Source organism: Vipera berus (genome assembly GCF_964194415.1).
Source record: "Vipera berus genome assembly, chromosome: 2".
Taxonomy (NCBI): Eukaryota; Metazoa; Chordata; class Lepidosauria; order Squamata; family Viperidae; genus Vipera; species Vipera berus.
In genome coordinates, this window is record NC_138203.1 from 267,728,892 (window position 1) to 267,752,261 (window position 23,370).

At 45.9% G+C, this 23,370-nt stretch overlaps 2 protein-coding genes across 4 annotated transcripts in view; one reads left to right on the forward strand and one right to left on the reverse strand.

Moving 5' to 3' along the window:
• LOC308662206 (uncharacterized protein) overlaps positions 1-21,898 on the forward strand; it is an 80,764-nt gene extending 58,866 nt beyond the window's left edge. The window contains exons 3-5 of the mRNA XM_081317768.1: positions 1,290-1,383; positions 4,861-4,943; positions 21,345-21,898. Of these exons, the coding sequence (XP_081173894.1) occupies positions 1,290-1,383; positions 4,861-4,943; positions 21,345-21,663 (496 nt within the window). The 3' untranslated portion in view covers positions 21,664-21,898. The remainder of the gene's footprint in view (positions 1-1,289; positions 1,384-4,860; positions 4,944-21,344) is intronic.
• Positions 9,282-23,370, reverse strand: part of MDC1 (mediator of DNA damage checkpoint 1) — a 32,827-nt gene continuing 18,738 nt past the window's right edge. Inside the window, exons 8-15 of one of the 3 annotated variants that reach the window (XM_081317758.1) lie at positions 22,452-22,919; positions 20,139-20,203; positions 18,141-18,704; positions 15,286-15,420; positions 14,969-15,151; positions 12,109-12,237; positions 10,956-11,066; positions 9,282-9,632 (exon numbers count right to left, since the gene is read on the reverse strand). In XM_081317758.1, coding sequence (XP_081173884.1) covers positions 9,369-9,632; positions 10,956-11,066; positions 12,109-12,237; positions 14,969-15,151; positions 15,286-15,420; positions 18,141-18,704; positions 20,139-20,203; positions 22,452-22,919 — 1,919 coding nt within the window. In that variant the 3' untranslated portion in view covers positions 9,282-9,368. The remainder of the gene's footprint in view (positions 9,633-10,955; positions 11,067-12,108; positions 12,238-14,968; positions 15,152-15,285; positions 15,421-18,140; positions 18,705-20,138; positions 20,204-22,451; positions 22,920-23,370) is intronic. The other 2 variants (XR_014025126.1, XM_081317759.1) reach the window with 2 other exon arrangements.

The following is a 23,370-nucleotide window of genomic DNA, read 5'->3' on the forward strand; positions in this document are numbered from 1 at the left end:
GGTGATCACATGGCTGGCTGAGGAATTCTGGGAATTGGAGTCCACACATCTTAAAGTTGCCAAGTTGGAGAAACCGTGATATAAACGCACTGGCATACTGTAACATTGTAAAATTGAAATCTGTTAGGAAGGAAGAGTGAGTTTGTTCGGTGTCTGACATTTTGCTAGTACTTTTTATTTACTACAGGTGACCATAGGAATAGCTCTGAACCACGTCTGTTCCGGGCCTGTTAGGAATTTAGTACTTCCTGGTCTGCAGAGTTCAAACTATGAACTTTAAACCAGAACACAAACTTTGAAACCCTGTTAAATGAAATAGGTGGCTACCTCGAATCCCTCTTAACCCAAGTTGGCCGGTGCTTCTCATGAGCTGGCTAAGGGCCGGGGGTCAAAAAGATGGGGAAACCTACGGCTGGGGTTACTTTTTGCCACCGTGACTTCGGTATACACTAACCCCAACATGGCGGTGGGTGCAACCTTCGTTTCTGCTCTGCTGCTCTGTTGACTTTAGTCTGTCTTCTCGTCCTGTCCTGTCAAAATGTTCTTTGATTCCATCCTGCAACCGCTGGAAACTCATGCCTTTGCTTCTCCCCCAGCAGTTCAGGACCTGCTTCAGAAACTTCTGCTTTGTACCCTAAGTGTCCCTCACCGCAGCCCTGTCCAATATTCCACAGGCAAGCTTTTCAATGTGATATTTGCATTCCGCCTCCTGGGAATGTTCAGGCACTGTCAGCATTTCACGCGCATGGCTCCTTGTCTCTCCTTTCGCAGCGCCCAGCCCTGTCTGATGAATGCCTCCGCCTCGTTTCATTTATTTATGTTTGTTTATTAAATTTGTACGCTCGCCGTCAAGCGACAAGCCTCTTGGCCAAATCGGTCCTCTTTGGCGATGCTCCAGTCGTCTGTCCTGTTTGGGAGCACTCGGAGGGGAAGTCCCAATAAAACTGCCCCTTGAGTTTCTCTGCCCAAGTAAGCAGATTCATTGCTTACGTGCTGCATGCAAAACATTGGCTCCCTCTACGTGCCAAATTTTGACGGTTGGAATGGGGTAAGTGATGTCCTTAGCGCCGAGTTGTCTATACTCACGAGACCAGAAGAAGGAAAAAGTTTCTCCAGAATTTTTTACTGTTATCATCAACAGCGGGGACTGGCAACCGAAGGGTGCTTACTTAGAAGTACGTCCAGTTGATCTCAATGGGGCTTCTTTGCTTGTAAGCATGGCTTGGATTGCAGCCTCAGTCTTGTGTCCAAGGCAGAGTTCCTTGTTCTCTGTTTTCTCTTCTGCTCAGATGGGACACCTTCCTTCGTTCCCGGGATTTATCTGTGCCACATCTTGTTTTGAAATACGCCGTGATTGACATCCTGCCTGAGCCTTCCAGAAAGGTAATTCTGTTTTCCTTAAGTAGCAGCGTAGAATTTTTTTTTATTAAAGAGTTTTACAAAAACAAGATTTTTCAATATATCCCCAAATCCCCCCCACCCCAAACCCGCCCACTCCCCCCCACTTCCCAGAGCTAAATACAGGATTATAGTTATAATAATCATATTCTAAATAAAAATTATACATAATATACAATTAACCAAATTCATAATGTGCTTTAACTCCCCTTTAACTTAAATACATACAAAGTACCAACAATCAATAACAATATCCCTTTAAAATCTACTCATAAGCTAAATGGAACTTTTTAGTCCCATATTTATTCTGAATATAATCTATCCATCTCCTCCAAACTGAAATATATCTTTCCTGTGAATGATCTTTCAAGTAAGCAGAAATCTTAGACATTTCTGCAAGATTCGAAACTTTAAACACCCATTCTTCTATAGTGGGCAAACTATCCTTCTTCCAATATTGTCCCACCAGTAACTGTGCTGCTGTTATCATATTCAACATCAAATTGGTTTCTTTAACATCACAATCTACAACAATACCCAATAAAAACAATTGCGGAGAAAACTTTATCTTTCTCTTAAAAATCTTTTGAATGTTCCACCAAATTTTAATCCAAAAAGCTTTTATATTTCTACAAGTCCACCACATATGAAAATAGGTGGCTTCTAAACTACCGCATCTCCAGCATTTAGACTGTAGGTTAGGATACATATTAGACAACTTCTTGGGATCCAGATGCCATCTATAAAACATTTTATAAAAATTTTCTCTTAAGTTTTGAGCCTGAGTAAATTTAACATTTCTGACCCAAATTATCTCCCAAGTGTCCAACGAAATTGGTTCCTGAATATTTTGTGCCCACTTTATCATACAATCTTTAACTAATTCCGTTTCCGAATCCAATTCAATTAAAGCATTATATATCCTCTTTATATGTGCACAATTTAAGTCTCTAATTTGTTTTACTAAATTTTGATCTATAATTGTGATGCCAACCTTTTGATCTAACTTCCACCTAGCTTTCAATTGGGTATATTGAAACTTATGTTTTCTTGTCTTAACTCATCTAATGATTTAAGTAGCAGAGTAGAATTTAAAGAGCCCTGATTGAGGTCACAAATTCCATTAAGCCATAATGTATTGGTGCAATACCAATAGCACTTAGGACTTATATACCACTTCACAGTGCTTTTACAGCCCTCTCTCAGCCAGAGCTTTTCAACCTTTTCACCCACTGTACTACTTTTAGGATATGGCAACACCTGAGTACCACCACTTGCCTAGCAAGGTGTCAAAAACTTGATGAAAGGAAAAAAGTGATGAAGTACAGGTAGTCCTCAACTTACAACAGTTCGCTTAGTGACTGTTCGAAGTTACAATGGCACTGAAAAAAGTGCCCCCCAACCCACAGCCGAGCAAGACACCTGCCTGCCTGCCCAGCGGCGCTCTTCCTCCTGTCCGAGGTTTTCATTGTTGTGAGCATTTCTGTTGAAGTTTGGGAGTGGGGTGAGGGGGGTGTTTGGTTTTTATTCCCCCCACTCCATCTGCTGGGTGGTTGCAGCAGGTTTGGGTCACTTCACAAAACCCTGGGACACTGGGACTGTCATAAATATGAATCAGTTGCCAAGCATCAATGTAAATCACAAGACCCTGGAGATGCTGCAACATTCCAGCCGATCGGCGCTTCTTCTGGGCTCAGCAGAAGCGCCAGAAACAGGGCCGAGCTCCAGCTGGAGCCTGGCGCTGATCCTGGCACTTCTGTTGAGCCCTGACAGCCCTGCAGCTCCAGCCATCTCTCGCTCAGGCTTGTGCGGTGCTGCCACCGGTTCAGCTCATTCCCCTTCCCCGCTACCACTTTTCTAGGATGGTCGCGTACCACCTGCCAGGTGCCAATGTACCACAGGTGGTGCCCGTACCACTGGTTGAAAAGCCCTGCTTTAAGCGGTTTACAGAGTCAGCATATTGCCTCCCCCAACAATCTGGGTCCTCATTTTACCGACCTCGGAAGGACGGAAGGCTGAGTCAACCTTGAGCTGGTGAGAGTTGAACAGCTGGCAGTCAGCCGAGTAAGCCTGCAGTTCTGCATTCTATCCACCGCACCACCACACACAGCAATGTGTGAATTCAGTCATTCTGGCTTACCTAACAAATGCTGGGTAAAACAAATCATGCCTTAGGATGGTGTTGAACTTAAAACGCCACATTTGAACGTTGACTCAGAGTTCTTTTATGGCAGAAGAGATTGAATGGGTTCTAGCAAGAACAGAACCGAGTTAGTGGACTCTCAAAAACACCAAGACAGTTGTGGTCCACTTCAGCTAATTTGTGGGGATTAAACAAGGATACCAAAGCTCCCTGACCGGCTGTTCCGCGGAAGGCATCTAAACCAGAGTTCCCCAACCCTCAGTCTGTGGACCAGCACCGGGCCGCAGCATGCCGGAAACCGGGCCACACAAACAAGCGAAGCCCCATCCATGGGATGCAGACAGCACACAAAACCACGTCCCCTCTGGTTTGCAGAAAAAACTCGCTACAGAACCGATATCGATTTGAGGAACAAATTTGAATCTGCAGATAATGTTCTACTCCAGACTAATCTTGCTTTCCACCAAAAACCAGAGTAGGTTCAGTTAGAAGTTTTGAAGTAGGAAATGACGTTAGTGAGATTTGGTAGCAAGCACCTCCTACAAAGGCGTGTCTTTACGTCCCGTGTAGAAACACGTAAGAAAAGGAGGCAGATTACACGGAATAAGACATTAACAAGAGCACGGCTGGTTTCTGGACCTTGTGCTGCAGTCTTCAGTCCTACACACAGAGTTCATAGATAATAGGGATGGGATGGGAAAGTGAACAAGTGGTCCCCATCTTGCGACCCATAGTGGAGACTGCCATGACGGTTGTAAAATGGGTGAGTCGTGACCGGCCCAATTTTACCACCTTTTTTTGCAGTCGTCGTTAAGCAAATCGGTGGTTTGCTCTGGGCTCAGTTTTGCCAAAACCCAGAAATGGGTGCCAATTTTCAGCCAAACCATTGCAAAATGCTGTCATGGGGGACACTGCAAACGGTCGTAAATGCGGTCATGTTGCCAAGCACCCAAACTTCAGTCATGTGACCACCAGGGGATCCCTGACCACTGAACTACAAATCTGGGTTGTAAATAGCTCCATGATAGATCCTAACCCATAACTTTGACGTCACTAGTGACCAGTTGCATGTTGAGGTCAACCTGTATTCTCTGATATTCAATCCCTTCTACAGAGGTCTTCTCAGACCTGATGCGCTGGCATGCCCCACCTTCTCTGGCCAAAAATTGCCCAAAATACATCCTAAGTAGAGGTGGAAGTAAACCCCAAGTTTGGAAGACAGGAAAGTTTGCCTGTAGACCGATAGGGGCTTAACACAATTTACTTTGCATGACTGATTTTATTCTGAATATGCCTTATTTTTTTTCTCTCTTGGGCAGGTCTCCTCTCCCAGATGGCAGTGTAATTCAGGATTCCTTGACCTGAAGAGGAGAAATGCTGTACAGAAGAGCATTTTCAGTAGGTCTTTTTAAGATGCAAAACCTTGCACTCTTGATTATTATGCAGGATATTTTTATATGTATTTTAAAAAAGAAACTGCAGCTAGAACTGCTCAGTTGGTTTTAAAATTCATCACAATCTGCTCACATGTTGAATTTCATGTGCAGAAAAATTTCCAAATGAAGGAAGAGCCACAGAAATGTTTATACACTGAGCTGTGGATTTTATGCTGATTATTAGAGATTGAAAGGGGATAGGAAGTCTGATGTGTCGGTATGTATCAAGCTTTCCAATTAGATCCTGGAAGTTTGCACTACAATGACCATTGTCCCCAGGTTGATAATCCACCTGGCTATAAGGTATGGTAGGGACAGTAGTCCAGCACACTTAGATAGTACAAGATTTCAAATGGTTGGTTTTATATACATTAAACTGAACAAGGCTTGAGTTTCACTGGGGGTCCTTGTGTGGATTAAAGGGAGGATCAAAATGCAAATACATTCCTGGCAAACGAAGCCATTCTTTGTGCATGAAGAAAACAAATAAAATTTTAAAATTCTGCCACCAGTGTTTTGATCAGTTATTTTGAATCCTTATTATTTCTCATGGTAAGCATACATCATGGTGGGGGACCACTAGGGCTAAATTCCAACCTGGCTGGAGAATTCTGGGAGTTGAAGTCCACACATCTTAAAAGTTGCCAATGTTGGAAAAGACCGACCGAGAACGCCCTAGATATTCTTCCTCTTCATTTAGAACACATGTTGCAGCCTTTAGCATTCTGATCTCCGTCTTTCAAGAGTACATTGAAAACATAGGACATCACAGCATGTTAACCAATCAAGGAATATCCACAGATAGATGCCTTTAAGAAGTTTTAGGTTATTGACGACTGAAAAGATTGTGATTGTAGCCTCCCACAAAGGCGTGCCTATTACGTTCTGTGAGTGGGCACGTAAGAAATGGAGGCAGATGAACTGGACTGGTGACGTTGCACAAAATAGACAACTTTCTTTGCTATTTGCAGATCTCCAGTCCTACATGTCCTGTAGAGCGCGTAAAGATCCCTGTTAGATTAAAATGGATCAAGGTCTGCTTGTTTAATTAAAATGGTCCGATCCCTTTTTGAAGACTTCACAAGCCTTCCACACGCTTCATGTTGAGAGCAATAGAAGAACAGGCTGGTGTTTATTTTTTTAAACTGCCTCTTTTTTTTAAAGGATTGATTGAAAGATAGTTCCACAGTAAGTTCTTTCATAAATCAGTTTCATGAAGCTATGTGTTTTTCCCCCCAGCAGTTTCTGCTTTTCTTGAGTGTGACTGAATTACACTAAAAGATAAAATTATCCTTCAACACTTTCTTGGTGATTCTTTGTACTTTAAAAATTGTTTCCTACTGTCTACTCAGTCAAAGGCGTGGCGTGTAAGAAAAACCAGGAAGAAAGTCAACGATATTTCAAGCACATACAAATATCCAGAAGGAAAATGTTATTTGTTACATGGAACATAGACCATCGTATGCCTGTGGCAGATGAAAGAATTGGGGAACAAAAATTCAGATGTTTCACATTCTTTTACTATTTGATGGGGAGCAAGAAACCAGATTTAATATGAACCATTTGTAAAAATAATAAAGGCTGGATATAAATAAGTGTTTTAAAAATGGTCCAGATCCAGCTGAGGCTATAGAGCAGACATGTCAAACTCGTGACGTCGTCCAATGTATCGGGACGGTTTTGCCATTGCCGGCAATGGGGTGGGTGCGGCTTCCGGATGACGCATCCGGCCCGTGGACCCCTGCTATAGAGCAAGGGTGGGCGAATGATGGCCCCTTTATGACTTGTGGACTTCAGCTCTATGCTGGCTCAGGAATTCTGGGAGTTGAAGTCCACAAGTCATAAAGGGGCCCTTGTTCTGCTATACAGAGAAAAATCCAGGGATTTTCCTCAATGCATCTTGATGGCAGAAGAAGCAAGAATTGGCTTTGCATGTTGAGTACTCCCTCCTTACAACCCCCCCCCACACACACACACACTTCCCAACCACATAACCTTGAGTGAAGCGTCTGCAGTACTAAGGGCTTGGAAAGGCAAAAAATGAAATTCACTCAACCTGAAGCCTGTAAGAAGTCAAAATGGTAGATTTAAAGAATTTTGAGTGCAGGCAGTTTGTTCTACAAACAACCAGCGCTGTGGCTCAGAAATGCACACACACACTCCTTCAGAAATAAAATTTGGGGTGAGGAAAGCTAATGTCCTTGCTGCAATTTAACAGTTGGTGTCAGAAATTCTTGCCGATCCGCTAGAGCAGGGGTCTTCAAACTTGGCCCTTTTATGACTTGTGGACTTCAACTCCCAGAATTCCTCAGCCAGCATGCCTGGCTGAGGAATTCTGGGAGTTGAAGTCCACAAGTCATAAAAGGGCCAAGTTTGAAGACCTCTGCGCTAGAGATCAATAAAAAAAGGCTCAGCCTTGGAACAAAGCAAGGTCATGTTAGAAGCTGAGGTTTAATCTAGTGATTTATCTCAATTAACGTCCAAAGAAATAAGTGATTCAGTACATTGGTTTTTTTTTAAGAGTACAGGTAGTCCTCAACTTATGACCACAATGGAGCCCAAAATTTCTGTTAAGATAGTTAAGTGAGTTTGTACCAGTTTGCAAACTTTTTTGCCACAATTGTTAAATGAATCAGTGCAGTTTTTTTAAGTTAGTAACATGGTTAAGTGAATCTGGCTTTCCCATTGACATTACTGGTCAGAAGGTCACAAAAGGTGATGGTGCTCCCATCATAAATACGAGCCAGCTGCTAACCATCTGAATTTTGACCACGTGATCATGGGGATGCTACAACTGTCGTAAGTGAAAAACGGGTCATAAGTAGCTTTTTTCAGTGCGGTTCAAACAGTCACTAAACAAGTGGTTGTAAGTCAAGGACTAGCTGTGTGGATTTAGGCCGATCTAACTGTGGAGCTTGGTACAGTGAGCCTTGTTTTCTGTTACCTTCCTGATCCACATCTCCCTATTCACACCAAAGGCCTTTCATACTGAATGTTTTCTCCATAAAACTCTTTTCTGACCCCCCCCCCTCAGGCATACAGCACATAAATGAAGGGAAAAGCCCCTCTAATTTGACCCCCAAATCAGGGGCAAATGCAAAAACCACAGCAGGCAGGCTGAATGCGGCCTAGCAGAATTTTCAGGATGCCTCCTCAATCCCTAAAAAAGGCCTGATGGCTCAGCTGAAGAGCCGACAGCCCAGGTCCGTGCAGTGGGGGTGAACTCTTCCTTGATCCTGCCTACGTAACAGTTTGAAAGCATGCAGATGTGAGTTGATTAACAGGTACCACTTTGGTGAGAAGGTAACAGCATTCTGTGTGCCTTTGGTGTGTAGCCATGCTGGCCACTTCACAGAAATTGTCTTCAGAAAACATTGGCTCTCTCGGCCAAGAAATAGATGAGTACCATGCCCTAGAATTGGATACAACTGACAGGGAAATTTACCGTTTACCTCAATTCCTATTTTATTTTTATTTTTATTTTTTTAAAAAAAATACAAATAATGCTTTTTTAAAAAAAACTTCTGCGCTCTTTTTCAGGCATTGCTCCCCAGTTCTGCCCATTTTTTGGAATTCAGTCTTTTGACAGGCTGTTTGAAAGCTGGAGCAGCTTTCAAATTGACTGTAAACTGCTCGTTTTTAAGCGCACATTTGTTTCTTTTGTCGTCATTGCGATTCCAGTGAGTCACCCTAACAGTAAAATGACATAGAAATCCCTGCAATGAGGACTACCTTTTGGTTGTTTATATCAGAAGGCGCTGATGCTGAGTCTTCGGAGAAGGGCGGGATATAAATGGAATTAAAATAAAATAAAATAAATAAATAAATGAAAATTTCTAAAACTAATTAAACCATTTAAATCAGGGGTGTCCCACCTTGGTAATTTTAAGACCTGTGGACTTCAACTCCCAGAATTCCCCAGCCAACATGGTTGGCTTGAGAATCCTGGGAGTTGAAGTTCACGGAATCTTAAAAGCTACCAGGGTTGAACGCCTCTGGTTTAAATCTAAATTTCTAAAAATATTAAACCAGGGGTCACCAACCTCCGGTCCGTGGACCGATACTGGGCCATAGCATGACAGCAACCGCTCCGCACAAACAAGCAAAGCCCCATCCACAGGATGCAGGCAGCACACAAAACCACGCACCCTCCGGTTCGTTGAAAAACCTCTCTCCACATAAGCGGCCCCTGGTGTCCCAAAGGTTGGGGACCTCTGTATTAAACCACTCCTGATTTATAAAAGGGTTTTTCTCCCTCTCCCCCATTCATCACCAAGTGCTAAGACCCCATTCCAAAATCATCAGTCTTTTCACACCCCGTTTATTGGCAGCAGTATATAAAAAACAAAACCCCGTATGTACAATTTTAAGGCGGTGCTGCCCTTGGGGGATCAGCGTCGTCTCTTGGCTGTGCTGGGTGGAGCTGGGGCCGTCCGTGTGGCGGCCCGCCTCTTGCTGGTCCTGGTAGAGGGAACAAGGGGGCTGGAAGCTGGAGACTGACCCACACCGACATCCAGGCGGTGAGCCTGCAAGTCCACCGTCTGCTGCAGAATACCCGTCAGGATGAACTCCGCGTTGGTGATGGGAACTCCTGCCTCCCGAGCTGGTTTGCAGCGCGACAGGTCCTCAGGGCAGGACACCACGATACGTTTCTCCTGAAACAGGGTACAAAAAGGTCAGACCGTCCTCTTTCCCTGTCAAAAGAGTTGAGTCACATTTCTTGCATGGCCCCAACAAACTTCAATTGGTCTGCCTGTTGGAAAACCAGTACGTAGCTAGTCCTCTAGTTCACTTAGTGAAGTAAAAAAGATGTTGAGTACAGGGAAGAACAACAAAGATGATTAGGGGACTGGAGGCTAAAACACATGAAGGATGGTTGCAGGAATTGGGTGTGTCTAGTTTTAATGAAGAGAAGGACAAGGGGGGACATGATAGCCATGTTCCAATACCTCAGGGGCTGCCACAAAGAAGAGGGAGTCAAGCTATTCTCCAAAGCACCAGAAGGCAGGACAAGAAGCAATGGATGGAAACTAATCAAGGAGAAAAGCAACCTAGAACTAAGGAGAAACTTCCTGATAGAACAAAATAATCAGTGGAACAACCTGCCTCCAGAAGCTGTGAAAGTTGAAGTTTATTTATTTTATTTATTTAATTAGATTTTTATAAAATAATGAGTTTTTAAGTTTGTACTGCATTTTCATTGGATTATGAAATGCCCTCCAGGGGGGAAAAAGGAGAAAAGTTGGTACAATGAATTCCCGTTTTCTGTTATTTTCTGGAGGACATTTCACTTATCCTGGTCTTGGTACAAAAGCAATTTGTGAATGCTCCAACACTAGAAGTTTTTAAGAAGAGACTGGACAGCCATTTGTCTGAAATAGTATAGGGTTTCCTGCCTGAGCAAGAGGAGTGGACTAGAAGACCTCTAATGTCCCTTCCAACTCTGTTATTGTATTGTACCATGGCACTGGGAAAAGTGACCTATGACCTTTTTTCACACAAGACGGTCGTAGCATCCCCATGGTCATGGGATCAAAATTAAAACAACTGGCAACTGCCTTGTATTTATAACCGCTGCCGTCTCCTGGGGTCAGGCGGTCCCTTTTGCCACCACCTAATAAGCAAAGTCAGCTGGGGAAGCCAGATTCACTTAACAACCGTGTTACTAACTGAACAACTGCAACGATTCACTTAACAACTGTGGCAAGAAAGGTCGTAAGTGGGGCAAAACTCGCTTAACTGTCTCACTTAACAACGGAAATACTGAGTTCAATTGTGAGTGTAAGTCGAGGATTACCCGTAGTTAGTCAACCAGGGTAATGTTGAAGATGTTGGGCCAGGAGTAGGGAAGACCCACGTTGTAGTCCTCCTCAGCCATGGAAGTTCTCCGCTGAAGTCTGGGCCAGCCACCCTCTCTCAGCCCAATTTATAACTCAGTGTAGTAATAAACAAAAAAAACACCCAACAAAATAACTCACCTTAAATGCTCGAGGCATTCTTGGTAATAAAGTTCCACCACTGCATTTAACGATGTCCTTCATGTACTCTGGTTCTGGCTTCACATTAGGAGTGACGTGGATTTCGTAGCCCTGGAAAGAAAGAAACTCTGGGGTACTACTACTACTACAAGTAGTCCTCACTTAATAACTAGTTACATAGCAACCATTTCAAGTTATGATAGACCCATCTCCCCCTGAGCAGGGGGTTGGACTAGATGACCTCAAAGGTCCCTTCCAACTTTTTGTTGTTATTGTTATGACCCGATTTTTGAAAGTTCTGATGGTCACCCTCCCCCCTCTGGTGACCATGGGATCATATTTTGGGTGCCTGGGCAACCAGCTTACATAGCCATTTGCAGCGACTTACATATGACCACAATTTTTGCCTTTTTTTTCCTGGTTTCCAGCAAAAAAACACGTATAAATTGGATTTGCTTAATGATCACTGCCTTGGCTCAACAACCACATTTGCTCAGTGGCACTGGCATTTGTTTAACAATTGCCACAATATACAATAAGGCACAGTCATGTGTGAGCCACTTAACAACCACAATGACTTACAACTGTAATTCCAGTCTCAAATCATGGACTGGAACGTTTGCCAGGAATGTGGGCAAAAAAAAGGAAGGGAACATCATACCACAGCAGGTTGGCTGCTGATGGACCTAAAGCCAAATTTGCAGCTTTCACCCAACCCGGTCCCCCTTCCCTTTATAGGTGTGTTGCGACTCAAGTCACATTCACCGCAATCCCCAAATACACGGTTCATAGGTGTGGGGGGACTTGTGATTATGGAACTGTTGTTTCACAGGTCTGGAGACCACTAGACGGGAGAAATTGGCTTAGAACAGAGGTGGGGAGCCATGACCCCTTTACGACTTGTGAACTTCAACTGCCAGAATTCCTGACCCAGCATGGCCGGCTCAGAAATTCTGGGAGTTGGAAGTTCACAAATAATAAATTCAAATTGGGATTGCTTTTATTATTGCTGTTCTTGTTGTAATTTGCATCTGGAGCTTTTCAGCAGCGGGGAAAGTTTTAAGTGAAGGGAGGGTACCTCTCCATCATGGCAATGTGGGTGCTGGACACTTGGGGCACCGCCTGGGCTCAGCGCAGCAAATGATGGGCTCACCTGGAACAAGGCGCCTTTCTGCTGTACTTTTTGCAGCGAGGTGGAGAGGCTGAACCGTAAGTTCTTCTCCTGCTCAGGGTCCCGAACAAGGAAGCTGTTTGGTGCCAGGAAAAAAGCATTCTGTCTGCTCTGTGGGATGGAAGCATGATTAGAAGGAAGATCAACCACATAGAAACCTTAGCCACTTTACGACTTGTGGACTTCAACTCCCAGAATGCCTCAGGCAGCCCATGCTGGCGGAGGAATTCTGGGGAGTTGAAGTCCACAAGTCGTAAAGTGGCAAAAGTTGGAGACTCCTGACATAGAGGAACTTTTTCCTTTCCTCCCTGGAAGCAGGTCACATCATTCCTGGAGCCATGAATCAAACCATTTCCAAAACGCTATAACCTGGAGGGCTGTTCTGTACCAGCCTACTACCGGCCCTGCAGAAAAGGCAGGGACAACCCCTTTACAAAACGGCAAGAGGCTGGAACTAAGCCTGCCAAATTTATTAACATAAAACAGAGCAAACAGAGCAAACACGAACCATGAAACAGGAGCTATTCAAACGGTTGCCTTCAGCAAACCAGCCCTCCCACGCATTCCCCTTTTAAACAGTTCAGGGCGTGGCTTCTCTCTGCCTCCTTCCGAGGTGCCCCATTGCCTTCCTCTGTTTACTCCTGATTGACTGCCTCCTGCGTCGGGCGTCCTTGAACAGGGCCAGCTGTGGGTCATCTTCATCCACGCTGTCAGGCTCACACAGCTGGGTCTGCGTCGTAACCGGATGGGAGGGGCCTGGCTGAGGGCTCTGCAGAGCCTCAGGGCTATCCTCTGCAGGCTCTCCAACACCCCCCTCCTCCTCCTCTGAATCGTCCGACCCAACTGCCGAACCCACAGGCTGACCCTGAATCACAACAAGCGCTGCGGAAGAGGCACTTCGTACTATAATGCTTGGAAGGCTCATTAAAGCAGCTGCACCTCCGTATAGGCTCATGATGTTCCAGCATGTCGCCCTTCAGCCGCTGCCTGGGCCTGGCGCACATGAAGTACAGACAGCCCTCGACTTAGGACTACAGTTGAGCCCCCATATTTCTGTTGCTCAGTGAGACAGTTATTAAGTGAACTCTGCCCCATTGTATGACCTTCCTTGCCAGGGATGTTAAGCGAATCGCTGCGGTTAATAACCCGGTTGTTAAGCGAACTTGTCTTCCCCGTTGACTTTGCTTGTCAGAAGGTCGCAAAAGGGGGATCACATGATCCCCCAGAAGACTGCCTTCGTCATAAATGCCATGTCAGTTTGACAAGCTTCTGGATTTTGATCGCCAGACCAGGGGGATGCTGCAATGGTCATTAAGTGTGAAAGTCAGTCACAACTTCCTTTTTTCAGTGCCATTGTAACTTTGAATGGTCGAGGACTGCCTGTAGTTTTAAGGAATTGCTGACGGATGCTGCATTTGTAGAACAGAGGCAATTCTAAAGAGTTGCCGACGGATGCGGACTTTGCACTGCCTCAATCAGCAGTTCCATTCTCAGATCAGTGGCAGTCCCAGGATTGTGCTCTTGGCTGTCCCAGGTTGTTCTCTTTGTTGTTAGTTGCAAATTAGTGTTCGACCCATCGTGAACCCATGGACAACGTTCCTCCAGGCCTTCCTGTCCTCTACCATCTTCTGGAGTCCATTTAAGCTCACGCCTACTGCTTCAGTGACTCCATCCAGCCACCTCCTTCTCTGTCGTCCCCTTCTTCTCTTGCCCTCAACCTTTCCCAGCATTAGGCTCTTCTCCAGTGAGTCCTTCCTTCTCGTTAGGTGGCCAAAGTATTTGAGTTTTAGCTTCAGGATCTGGCCTTCTAAAGAGCAGTCAGGGTTGATCTCCTCTAGGACTGACCGGTTTGATCGCCTTGCAGTCCAAGGGACTCGCAGGAGTCTTCTCCAGCACCATAGTTCAAAGGCTTCAATTCTTTGGCGCTCAGCCTTTCTTATGGCCCAACTTTCACAGCCATACCCTGCAACTGGGAAAACCAGGTTGTTCTCTCCTGGAGGATGTTTAAATGGAAGTAGCTGGATGCAAAGCTTGCAGACTTTCCCTTCCCATTTAGAAATATTCACATTCCGGCACAAAAGCAAATTCATCTCAGCAACTCAGAAAAGACAGAATGTCTCGTCTTCAGACAAGGGAGCTCCTGGCGCTCCTGCCTGAGTCGCTGTTCTGACTAATCTCGAATCGCACAAATATGTAGCAACGGGTTCATATTTACGACGGTTGCAGTCACTGTTCTGACTAATCTCGAATCGCACAAATGTGCAGCAACGAGTTCATATTTACGATGGTTGCAGTGTCCCAGGTTCTTGTGATCACCTTTTGCCACCTTCCGACAAGCAAAGTCAACAGGAAGGCCAGATTCACTTAACAACCAGCTTACTAACTTAACAATTGCAAGTGTTTTTGCTGGAAGCCACAGTTCACTTCCAATTTCCAGTTAAAAAAAAACCCACTGCAGACAAGGGATTCGCTTAACAACCTCAGTATGCTTGCTTTATGACTACCACATTTGCTTAACAACCATCACAAAAAAGGTCGTGAAATTGAGCACAGACGTGTGGGGCACCCCTGGTGGCACAGCGGTTGGGATGCAGTAGTGCAAGTCGACTCTGCCCACTGCCAGCAGTTTGATCCTGACCAGCTTAAGGTTGACTCGGCTTTTCACCCTTCCGAGGTCGATCAATTGAGGGCCCAGATTGTTGGGGGCAATGTGCCGACTCTGTAAACTGCTTAGAGAGGGCTGCAAAGCAGTGTGAAGCGGTATATAAATCTTTGCGCCATTCCTATTAACGACCGGCACGACATACGTCCATAATTCCGGGTAATCAGAAAAATGGATTACCTTCTCCAGCCAGTCGAGGGTCACAATGGGGATTCCTCGAGCCAAGGCGCACAAGAACTTGACCGTGCGACGTACGCGGTCCGTCACAAGGTGAGTGCAATCAAAGACGGATTCTGCTAGAGAACCCCCCAATTCGGCCACGACACGCTCTCCCTCCTCATCAATCACACCCGTGAACAGCACCTGAAAGGAGAGACAGGGGAGATTCAATAAACTTTCACGTTAACCATGCGGTTGCCCCAACTCAAAAGTGGCCATCTTCCCTTGTCCGGGCCCAACCCCCTCCCCTGCTATTCTGTAATACGCAGCCGCCATACCTTGGGGGCGGGGCTGCCAGGCCCAGTGGAGCGCCGGGCACGACTGCCAGAGGAGGCCTTTTGATTTGTCGCTCTGCCTTCTGGGCTGTGATGCCGCGACTTCCTTCCTGAAGACGGAGTGGACAGGATTGGTTCCTGGAGAAGACAGGGAAAAGCGGATCAGTCCTCGATTCTAAGAAGACTTTTTTTAAAAAATCCCATTTATATCCCGCCCTTCTCCAAAGACTCAGGGCGGCTTACAATCTAAAAAGCACAAATCAATGTGCTTAGCAATAGCCTTCATTCCATGTATATGCCTGCTTATTAGGGCTTTCGCACCCTCCCCCAAGCGGCATTTTTTTTACAAAGTCAGCTTATTGCCCCCAACAAAGATCCTTGGTGGAGCAGTGGGCTAATGCCTCCTTAAGTAACACCAGCTGCCTGCAATTAGTGCAGGTTCGCATCCCACCAGGCTCAAGGTTGACTCAGCCTTCCATCCTTCCGAGGTAGGTAAAATGAGGACCCAGATTGTTGGGGGCAATTAAGCTGACTTTGTAATAATGCCGCTTGGGGTGTGTGTGAAAGCCCTAATAAGCAGGCATATACATAGAATGAAGGCTACTGCTAAGCTTGTAAGCCGCCCTGAGTCTTCGGAGAAGGGCGGGATATAAATGGAATTTAAAAAAAAAACAATCTGGGTCCTCATTTTACCTACCTGGGAAGGATGGAAGGCTGAGTCAACCTTGAGCCTGGTGGGACTCGAACCTGCACTAATTGCAGGCAGCTGGTGTTACTTAAGGAGGCATTAGCCCACTGCTCCACCAAGACTCGCTGAAAGAGCACTGCCACCTCAGGCTCGCAAGGCCCGAGCACACCACTCACCTCCTGGAGGGGGGGGCTGCCCACAGACCCCTCACAATGTCTGAGAGCCACACCATCCAGGGACAGATGGCCCTGCTCCACAAAGCCCCCACATTTGTTGGCTTCAGAGCACCAAGACAAGCCAGGTTTCCAGAAACCTTTTTTACCAACAGATCCTTTAATGTAAAACTTGCCAGCTTGCCAATCTTCAAGCCTCGGCTTATGCAGCTGTGTACAGGCAGTCCTCGACTTGCAACAGTTCATTTACTGACTGTTCGAAGTTAACAATGGCACTGAGAAAAGTGACCTACGGCCATTTTTCACACAACCGTTACCGCGTCCCCATGGTCACGTGACCAAAGTTCAACCGCTTGGCCACTGACTCCTATTTATGACGGTCGCCGTCGCCCTGGGGTGAGGCGTTCCCCTTTTGCGACCTTCCGACAAGCCAAGTCGACGGGGAAGCCAGACTCACTTAACAACCCACTGACTAATTGAAAAACTACGGTGTTTCACTGAACAACGGTAGCAAGGAACTACCGTTTGGACTACTGTAACGCTCTCTACATGGGGCTGCCCTTGAAGACCACTCGGAGGCTTCAACTGGTGCAGAATGCGGCCGCGCGAGTTGTAATGGGGGTTTCCCGATACTCCCATGTAACACCTCTACTCCGCGAGCTGCATTGGCTTCCGGTTGCCCTCCGGGTGAGATTCAAGGTGCTGGTGATGACCTATAAAGCCCTACATGGCCTGGGTCCGGGTTATTTGAGGGAACACCTGCTGCCGGCATCAAACGCCCTTCGCCCAGTGCGCTCCCACAGGGAGGGTCTGCTCAGGGTTCCGCCGGTGAGAGATTGCCGGCGGGTGACACCCAGGGATAGGGCCTTCTCAGTGGGAGCGCCTGCCCTCTGGAACCAGCTGCCGGTGGAGCTGAGGACTGCCCCCGACCTCCGATCATTCCGCCAGGGCCTGAAGACCTGGCTCTTTGAGCTCCCGGGCCCAGGCTGAGGAGAAAATTTTAACTGGGGTTTTTAAGTGTACAGGGTGAATTTAATATTTTTTAACTGGTTTTTAACTTTTGTATGTTTTGATTTTTAATTCCCTGTAAACCGCCCTGAGTCCTCAGGGAAAGGGCGGTATACAAATGTGATAAAATAAATAAATAAATAAAATAAAACGGGGCAAAGTTCACTTAACTGTCTCGCTTAGCAAACAGAAATTTTGGGCTCAACTGTGGTCGTATGTCGAGGACTATCTGTACAAAGTGATCGAAAGGGTGCATAGCAAGGAACTGTGGGAGCTGCAGTCACAAGATATCAAGAGAAGGCAGCAGGTTGGGGACGGCTGCTCCCCATTGGTTCATGGAACTTTGGAGACCCTCCCTTTTAAGATGATTGATAAGCATGACCCCGCCCCCCGCTCGGTCTGCCTAAGGCCGCTTACGACAGCTGTGGCTGTCAAGGGCCGGGTTTCAACCAGAAAGGACGTGTGGAAGAAAAGCGCCATCCACCAGTCTAAGCAACTATAGATGTATGACAGGGGTGTCAAACTCAATTTCATTGAGGGCCGCATCAGCATTGCGGTTGCCCTCAGGGGGCCAGATGGGTGTGGCCTGGGTGGGTGTGGCCTACTGGGTGGGCGTGGCTAGAGTGCGTATTGCCTACTGGGTGTGCGTGGCCAGCTCTACATCGTTGGCATCAAGGGTGCCTATGGGGGCCTGGGCAGGAGTGGGACAGATCTGAGGGTCTCTGGCAGAAAGAGGGTCTCTGGGCCAGGGCCAAGGCAGTGGGGGCCGTTCCCTCACTGTTTCCAGGATGGCTTCGCGGGCCGCATGAAACCACTTCGCGGGCCGGATCTGGCCCCCGGGCCTTGTGTTTGACATGTCTGATGTATGAGATCTAGAGGGGGAACGTGGTCCTTCTAAGGATTCAATTAAGGGTCCGTTGCCCTGAAAGTGGGGGGGGGGAGCTTTCTTTGGGCGAGGGAGCTTCTCCTTCCTCTGCATAGATACCCACCTGCCCAGGCTTGGCACTTTTCCCAGAATCCTTTGGGCTTGGGGTGCTCATGGAAGTGCTGCCGCTGCTGGACAGCTTGCTGGCCCGAGTCCTTGGACGCTCCGGCTGCCCTTCTAGCCCAGGACTGGGAGCAAGACCCCTCCTGGCCCGTTTTGTGGCCCCAGGGCTAACAGAGACGGCGGCTGCTACTTCTGTAACCTTGCCGGCAGCCCTGGATTCCCTCTGGGAGCTCCTCGTTCGAGCTTGAGGGACAGGAGCAGCGGTCAGGTCTCCTTTCCTGGCCTTCTTCCTGGGCCCCTCTTCTCCGGGCTGTTCTGGCCTCTCCTTCGCTTCACTCTTTCGTTGACTTGCTTTGCTGAGCTGCCGCAGCCCCCTACGCCTGCTCTCTGGGGCAGCTGGTTTGCTGGATGCAACGACGACGGCCCCAGATCCGTGTTGGCGGAGGCTTCGTCTTTCTGGCAGAGGGGTGGGTGAAGCGGAAGTGGTTGAAAATCGCAGACTGCGCCGCAGCTCACAGGCAGGGGGCGCTGTTGACGCCGGCTCCTCCTGGGCTGGCACCAACACCTAGAGATATCATATGGAGCTCAGGCATCATGCCAAACAAACCGTGATTCAGTTAACCAGGTGGGGGGGAATTTTGAACAAACCACAATTTGTTGACTGAGTTCTCATATCAAACCAGAGTTTACAAATCACGGTTATCTTGTTCTACCCCATGAGACAAAAAAAAACGTGACGGGTAACTTCACCAAATCGGTCCTTGATTTGTGAAGAATGCCAGTCACCCTCAGCCCAACCCACCTCACAAGGTTGTTGTTGTTGTCGTGGGGAAAAGTGCAGAAGGAGAAATATTAGGCATGTTCACTAGCTTGAGGCATTCATAAAATAACTCATTTATAATTATAATATTTATACATAATCATAATCATCATTTTAGCAAATGTCTATCCACTGTAGGATGAAGGCCTCTTCTGCGTGTTTTCAACCAATACAGTCCTCAGATTTCTTTTGCCAACTGGGCTCGCAATACTTGCTGATATATTTTTAGGGATAATTTAATCTTTTTTAATTGTTTTTTAACTTTTGTATTTTGTATTGGATTGATTTTAAAATACCCTGTAAACCGCCCTGAGTCCTTCGGGAAAGGGCGGTATATAAATCTAAATAAATAAATAAATAAATAAATAAATAAATATAAACATGTAAATATGTTTTAATATATATATATATATATATATATATATATATATATATATATATATATATATATATATATATATATATATATATATATATACACACACACACACATATATATATTTGTGTGTGTATGTATATATGTATATATGTATATATGTATATATGTATATATGTATATATATGTATATGTGTGTGTGTGTGTGTATATGTGTATGTGTATGTATGTGTGTGTGTATATGTATGTATGTATAAAGGGACGCGGTGGCTCAGTGGGTTAGGACGCTGAGCTTGTCGATCAGAAGGTCGGCAGTTTGGCAGGTCGAATCCCGAGTGCTGCGTAACAGAGTGAGCACCTGTTACTCGTCCCAGCTTCTGCCCACCTAGCAGTTCGAAAGCACGTAAAAATGCAAGTAGAAAAATAGGGACCACTACGGTGGGAAGGTAACAGCGTTCTGTGCGCCTTTGGCGTCTAGTCATGCCAGCCACATGACCACGGAGACGTCCTCGGACAAGCGCTGGCTCTTCGGCTTTGAAACAGAGATGAGCACCGGCCCCTAGGTAAAGGGGAACCTTTACCTTTACCTGTGTGTGTGTGTGTGTGTGTGTATGTATGTATGTACATATATGTATATATGAGTCCTTTGGGAAAGGGCGGTATATAAATCCAATAAAATAAAATAAATAAATAAATAAATATACTATTATTTATATTATATTATTTATACACACACACACAATATACGTATGTATTTATAAAAATAAGACAGGATGTTAAATAAAGACAAATCTGATGCTTACCTTCTTAGGATTCCTTGTTTCTCTTACTAATTCCGAGTTTTCTTCCACCTGGTCATCCAGAGGAGCTAGAAAAAGTCAAAGGATGAAACAGTCTGGATTGAAAAACACCATTTCAATTTTTTGCCACCAGGGGGCAGAGCAGAGATGCGGACTTACTAAAATACAGACCAGTTTCCCATACATAAACTCTATCTACCACACCAATACATTATAACCCTGGCTTCCTGCCAGAGTTTTTGGCTATATAATTGACGTGACTGGTTGCTTAGCAACCATTCAAAGCTACAATGGACCCTCCAAAAGCTACTTATGATATTGTGCTGAAGTTACTGTATCCCCCACCTTCCAGTCACATGACTCCATTTTGAGTGCCCACCAACTGGCCTGTATTTACAATATTTTTTCCCCAGTTTCCATCCCATAGCAAACAATGTATTCGTGACCAGAGCCTTCACTTAACAACAGTGGCATTCACTTTACTACTGTGGCCTTTGCTTACTGACTGCTGTAAAAATAAAATAAAAAAAAAGTCATAAAATCGGGTCCAGTCACATGAGAGGACCCAATTTACCATGATTCATGACCGTGATTGGCAGAACCAATGGTGGTCGCAAGTCGAGGATCACTTGTACAAAACTCGCGAAATGAGCAGCCTGTACCATGCAGGACTGAGGGTTACATTCCTGTTAGGGACCACCCTCCAATACGGATTTTAGGGTCAGGAGCCCTCAACCTCGGCAACTTTAAAGACTTGTGGACTTCAACTCCCAGAATTCCTTAGCCTCAGTTGACGTCCACAAGTTGTAAAGTTGCCAAGGTTGAGGACCCCTGTTCTAGGTGATGTTTCCCATGCAGCCCTCAATCCTTGGTGGAGCAGTGGGCTAATGCCTCCTTAAGTAACCCCAGCTGCCTGCAATTAGTGCAGGTTCGCATCCCACCAGGCTCAAGGTTGACTCAGCCTTCCATCCTTCCGAGGTAGGTAAAATGAGGACCCAGATTGTTGGGGGCAATTAAGCTGACTTTGTAATAATGCCGCTTGGGGGGGGGGGAAAGCCCTAATAAGCAGGCATATACATAGAATGAAGGCTATTGCTAAGCACATTGATTTGTGCTTCTTAGATTGTAAGCCGCCCTGAGTCTTCGGAGAAGGGCGGGATATAAATGGGATTTAAAAAAAAAAAAATCCAGATTGCGTGTGGCCTACAGGATGCCGATTGCCTATGCCTATCTCGGAAGGAATCGCAAGCACTGCTGGAGCGAAGCTAAAGACCAGTTCCAGCGGACCCGTGGAATATTCTGGATTTACGCTGGAAGACGAAAGCTTCAAGGCTTTCTCTGCCCAAGGAAGGATGAAGCTGTGCCAAAGCAGGAAGAAAAGAGCCTTTGTGCAAACAGCATCTCAAGAACTGGGAGAACAAGAGAAGCCAAAGAGAGCTCTTTACATGTGGAGAAGACAGAAAAAAACTCCAGGCCTGCAAGAGGAAAACGACCCTCCAGTTTAAAAAATATCTACACTTTTGATTGAGAGCAAAGATGAACAGTTTCCAAATCTAGGGCTGCAAGAGCTCTAAAGTCCACCCAATAGCGTTTTAAAAACACAAAGAGAGCAGAGATTAAAACCTCCCCAGTTCTGAGCAAAAGAAAAAAAAATCCAGGATTTTGGATACTTGAGCTATGTACCCAGGCCTGGGACTCAAAATGTATGCTCGGCTTCACTATTAGCAGATTAATCATCACGGGTGATGTTTACGTTTGTATATATTTATTTTGTGGATGTTTTTATCATTTTAGTGCTTTTGAAATTGTTTTAAAATTTTAAGACTCGCAAGCCGCCCAAAATCACTTGGCTGAGTTGGGAGGCCATAGAAATTTAAAAAACAACAACAAAAAAAACAACAAATTAAATTTCCATAAATTACATAATTTGGAGCTTTTGCCATCTGCAACACAACCCCTTGATATCACCCTAAATGTAAATTGCCGCCTCTGGCTCAGTCTTTCTTGAACTTGGCGAATTGAAGAAGTGTGGACTTCAATTCCCAGAATTTCAAGAACCAGGGGAATTCTGGGAATTGAAGTCCACCCACCTTCACCAAAGCTGTCACGGTTGAGAAACACTGCTCTGGTTGATGGGAGCCTTTTCACCTCTCATTCACACCTGAACCATGAAAAATTTATATTTGTAAGAAAAAGAAAAAAAAATCAAACGGGCTGATCAAAGATGGCCCCCACGATGCGTTTCAGCAATGCCCATCACAGAACCATAATCCATTCATTCCCCCCTAAAACCATTTTTCATGCGCTGCCACTCACTTGCCTCACTCTGTCTGAGCATCACCTCTGAAGAGCTTCCGCCTTCTGGGAGCACCACCCTCTTCTCTTCCTGTGGAGTCAAGGACCCCTCGCTGGCCACAAGGGGAATTTGCAGAGAGCAGAGAGGCTGGGTTTCCTCTTCAGAGGCGCCCCCTGCTGTCTGCAAGGAGGACTGCGGAGGGGGCAACTCCACAGCCTGAGGCAGAGGTTTTTCTCCTGGAAGACTGGGGGTGGTCTCTTCTCTCGGAGAAGTTGAAGCCGGGAAATCAGGTTGAGGCACCTGCTCAAAACACCTCTCCTCTTCGGGTTGGTTCCGGACAAGCCGTTCCGGGTCCAGTTTCTTTTTGTCAGCCAAGGCTTCGCAAAACTCTGCTAAGACTTGCTCGGGCTCCTGACAATATGGCTGGGTGGCTTCCAGCAGATCATCTTCTTGGTCAGAACTGTTGTCTTTCAAAGGCAAGCTGGTTACTAGGAGGACAACAAGTGGAGAATAATTGTCTTCGTTTGTTCTTAGGGCCAAGCAGGCCTTCCCTGCCTAATGTCCTTCCAGATATTCTGGGCGACAATTGCCTTGATCGCCAACGTAATGGCATCTGGAATTTCCACTGTAAGTCGTGATGATCGTAAGTCAAAGCACCACATGACCAGATCTGATTTTACTTTATTTTGTAGTGCTCTTTAACTCAACCGCATAGTCGTTAAGCGAACGTGGCGGTCGTTAATACAAATTAATGTATTCCTATCTGCATTTTTTTTTTGTGCAAAAGGCCGGAAATTGGCCAGTAGCAATCCTTGCTGAAAGGATGGGGACCAGAATCCATGTATTTATTTAGAGGGGAATCAGGTGAAGGAAATCTTTAAGCTCTACAAGGATCTTCCTGTTTATCATACTAAGTTACAATCACTCCCCTCCCCGTCT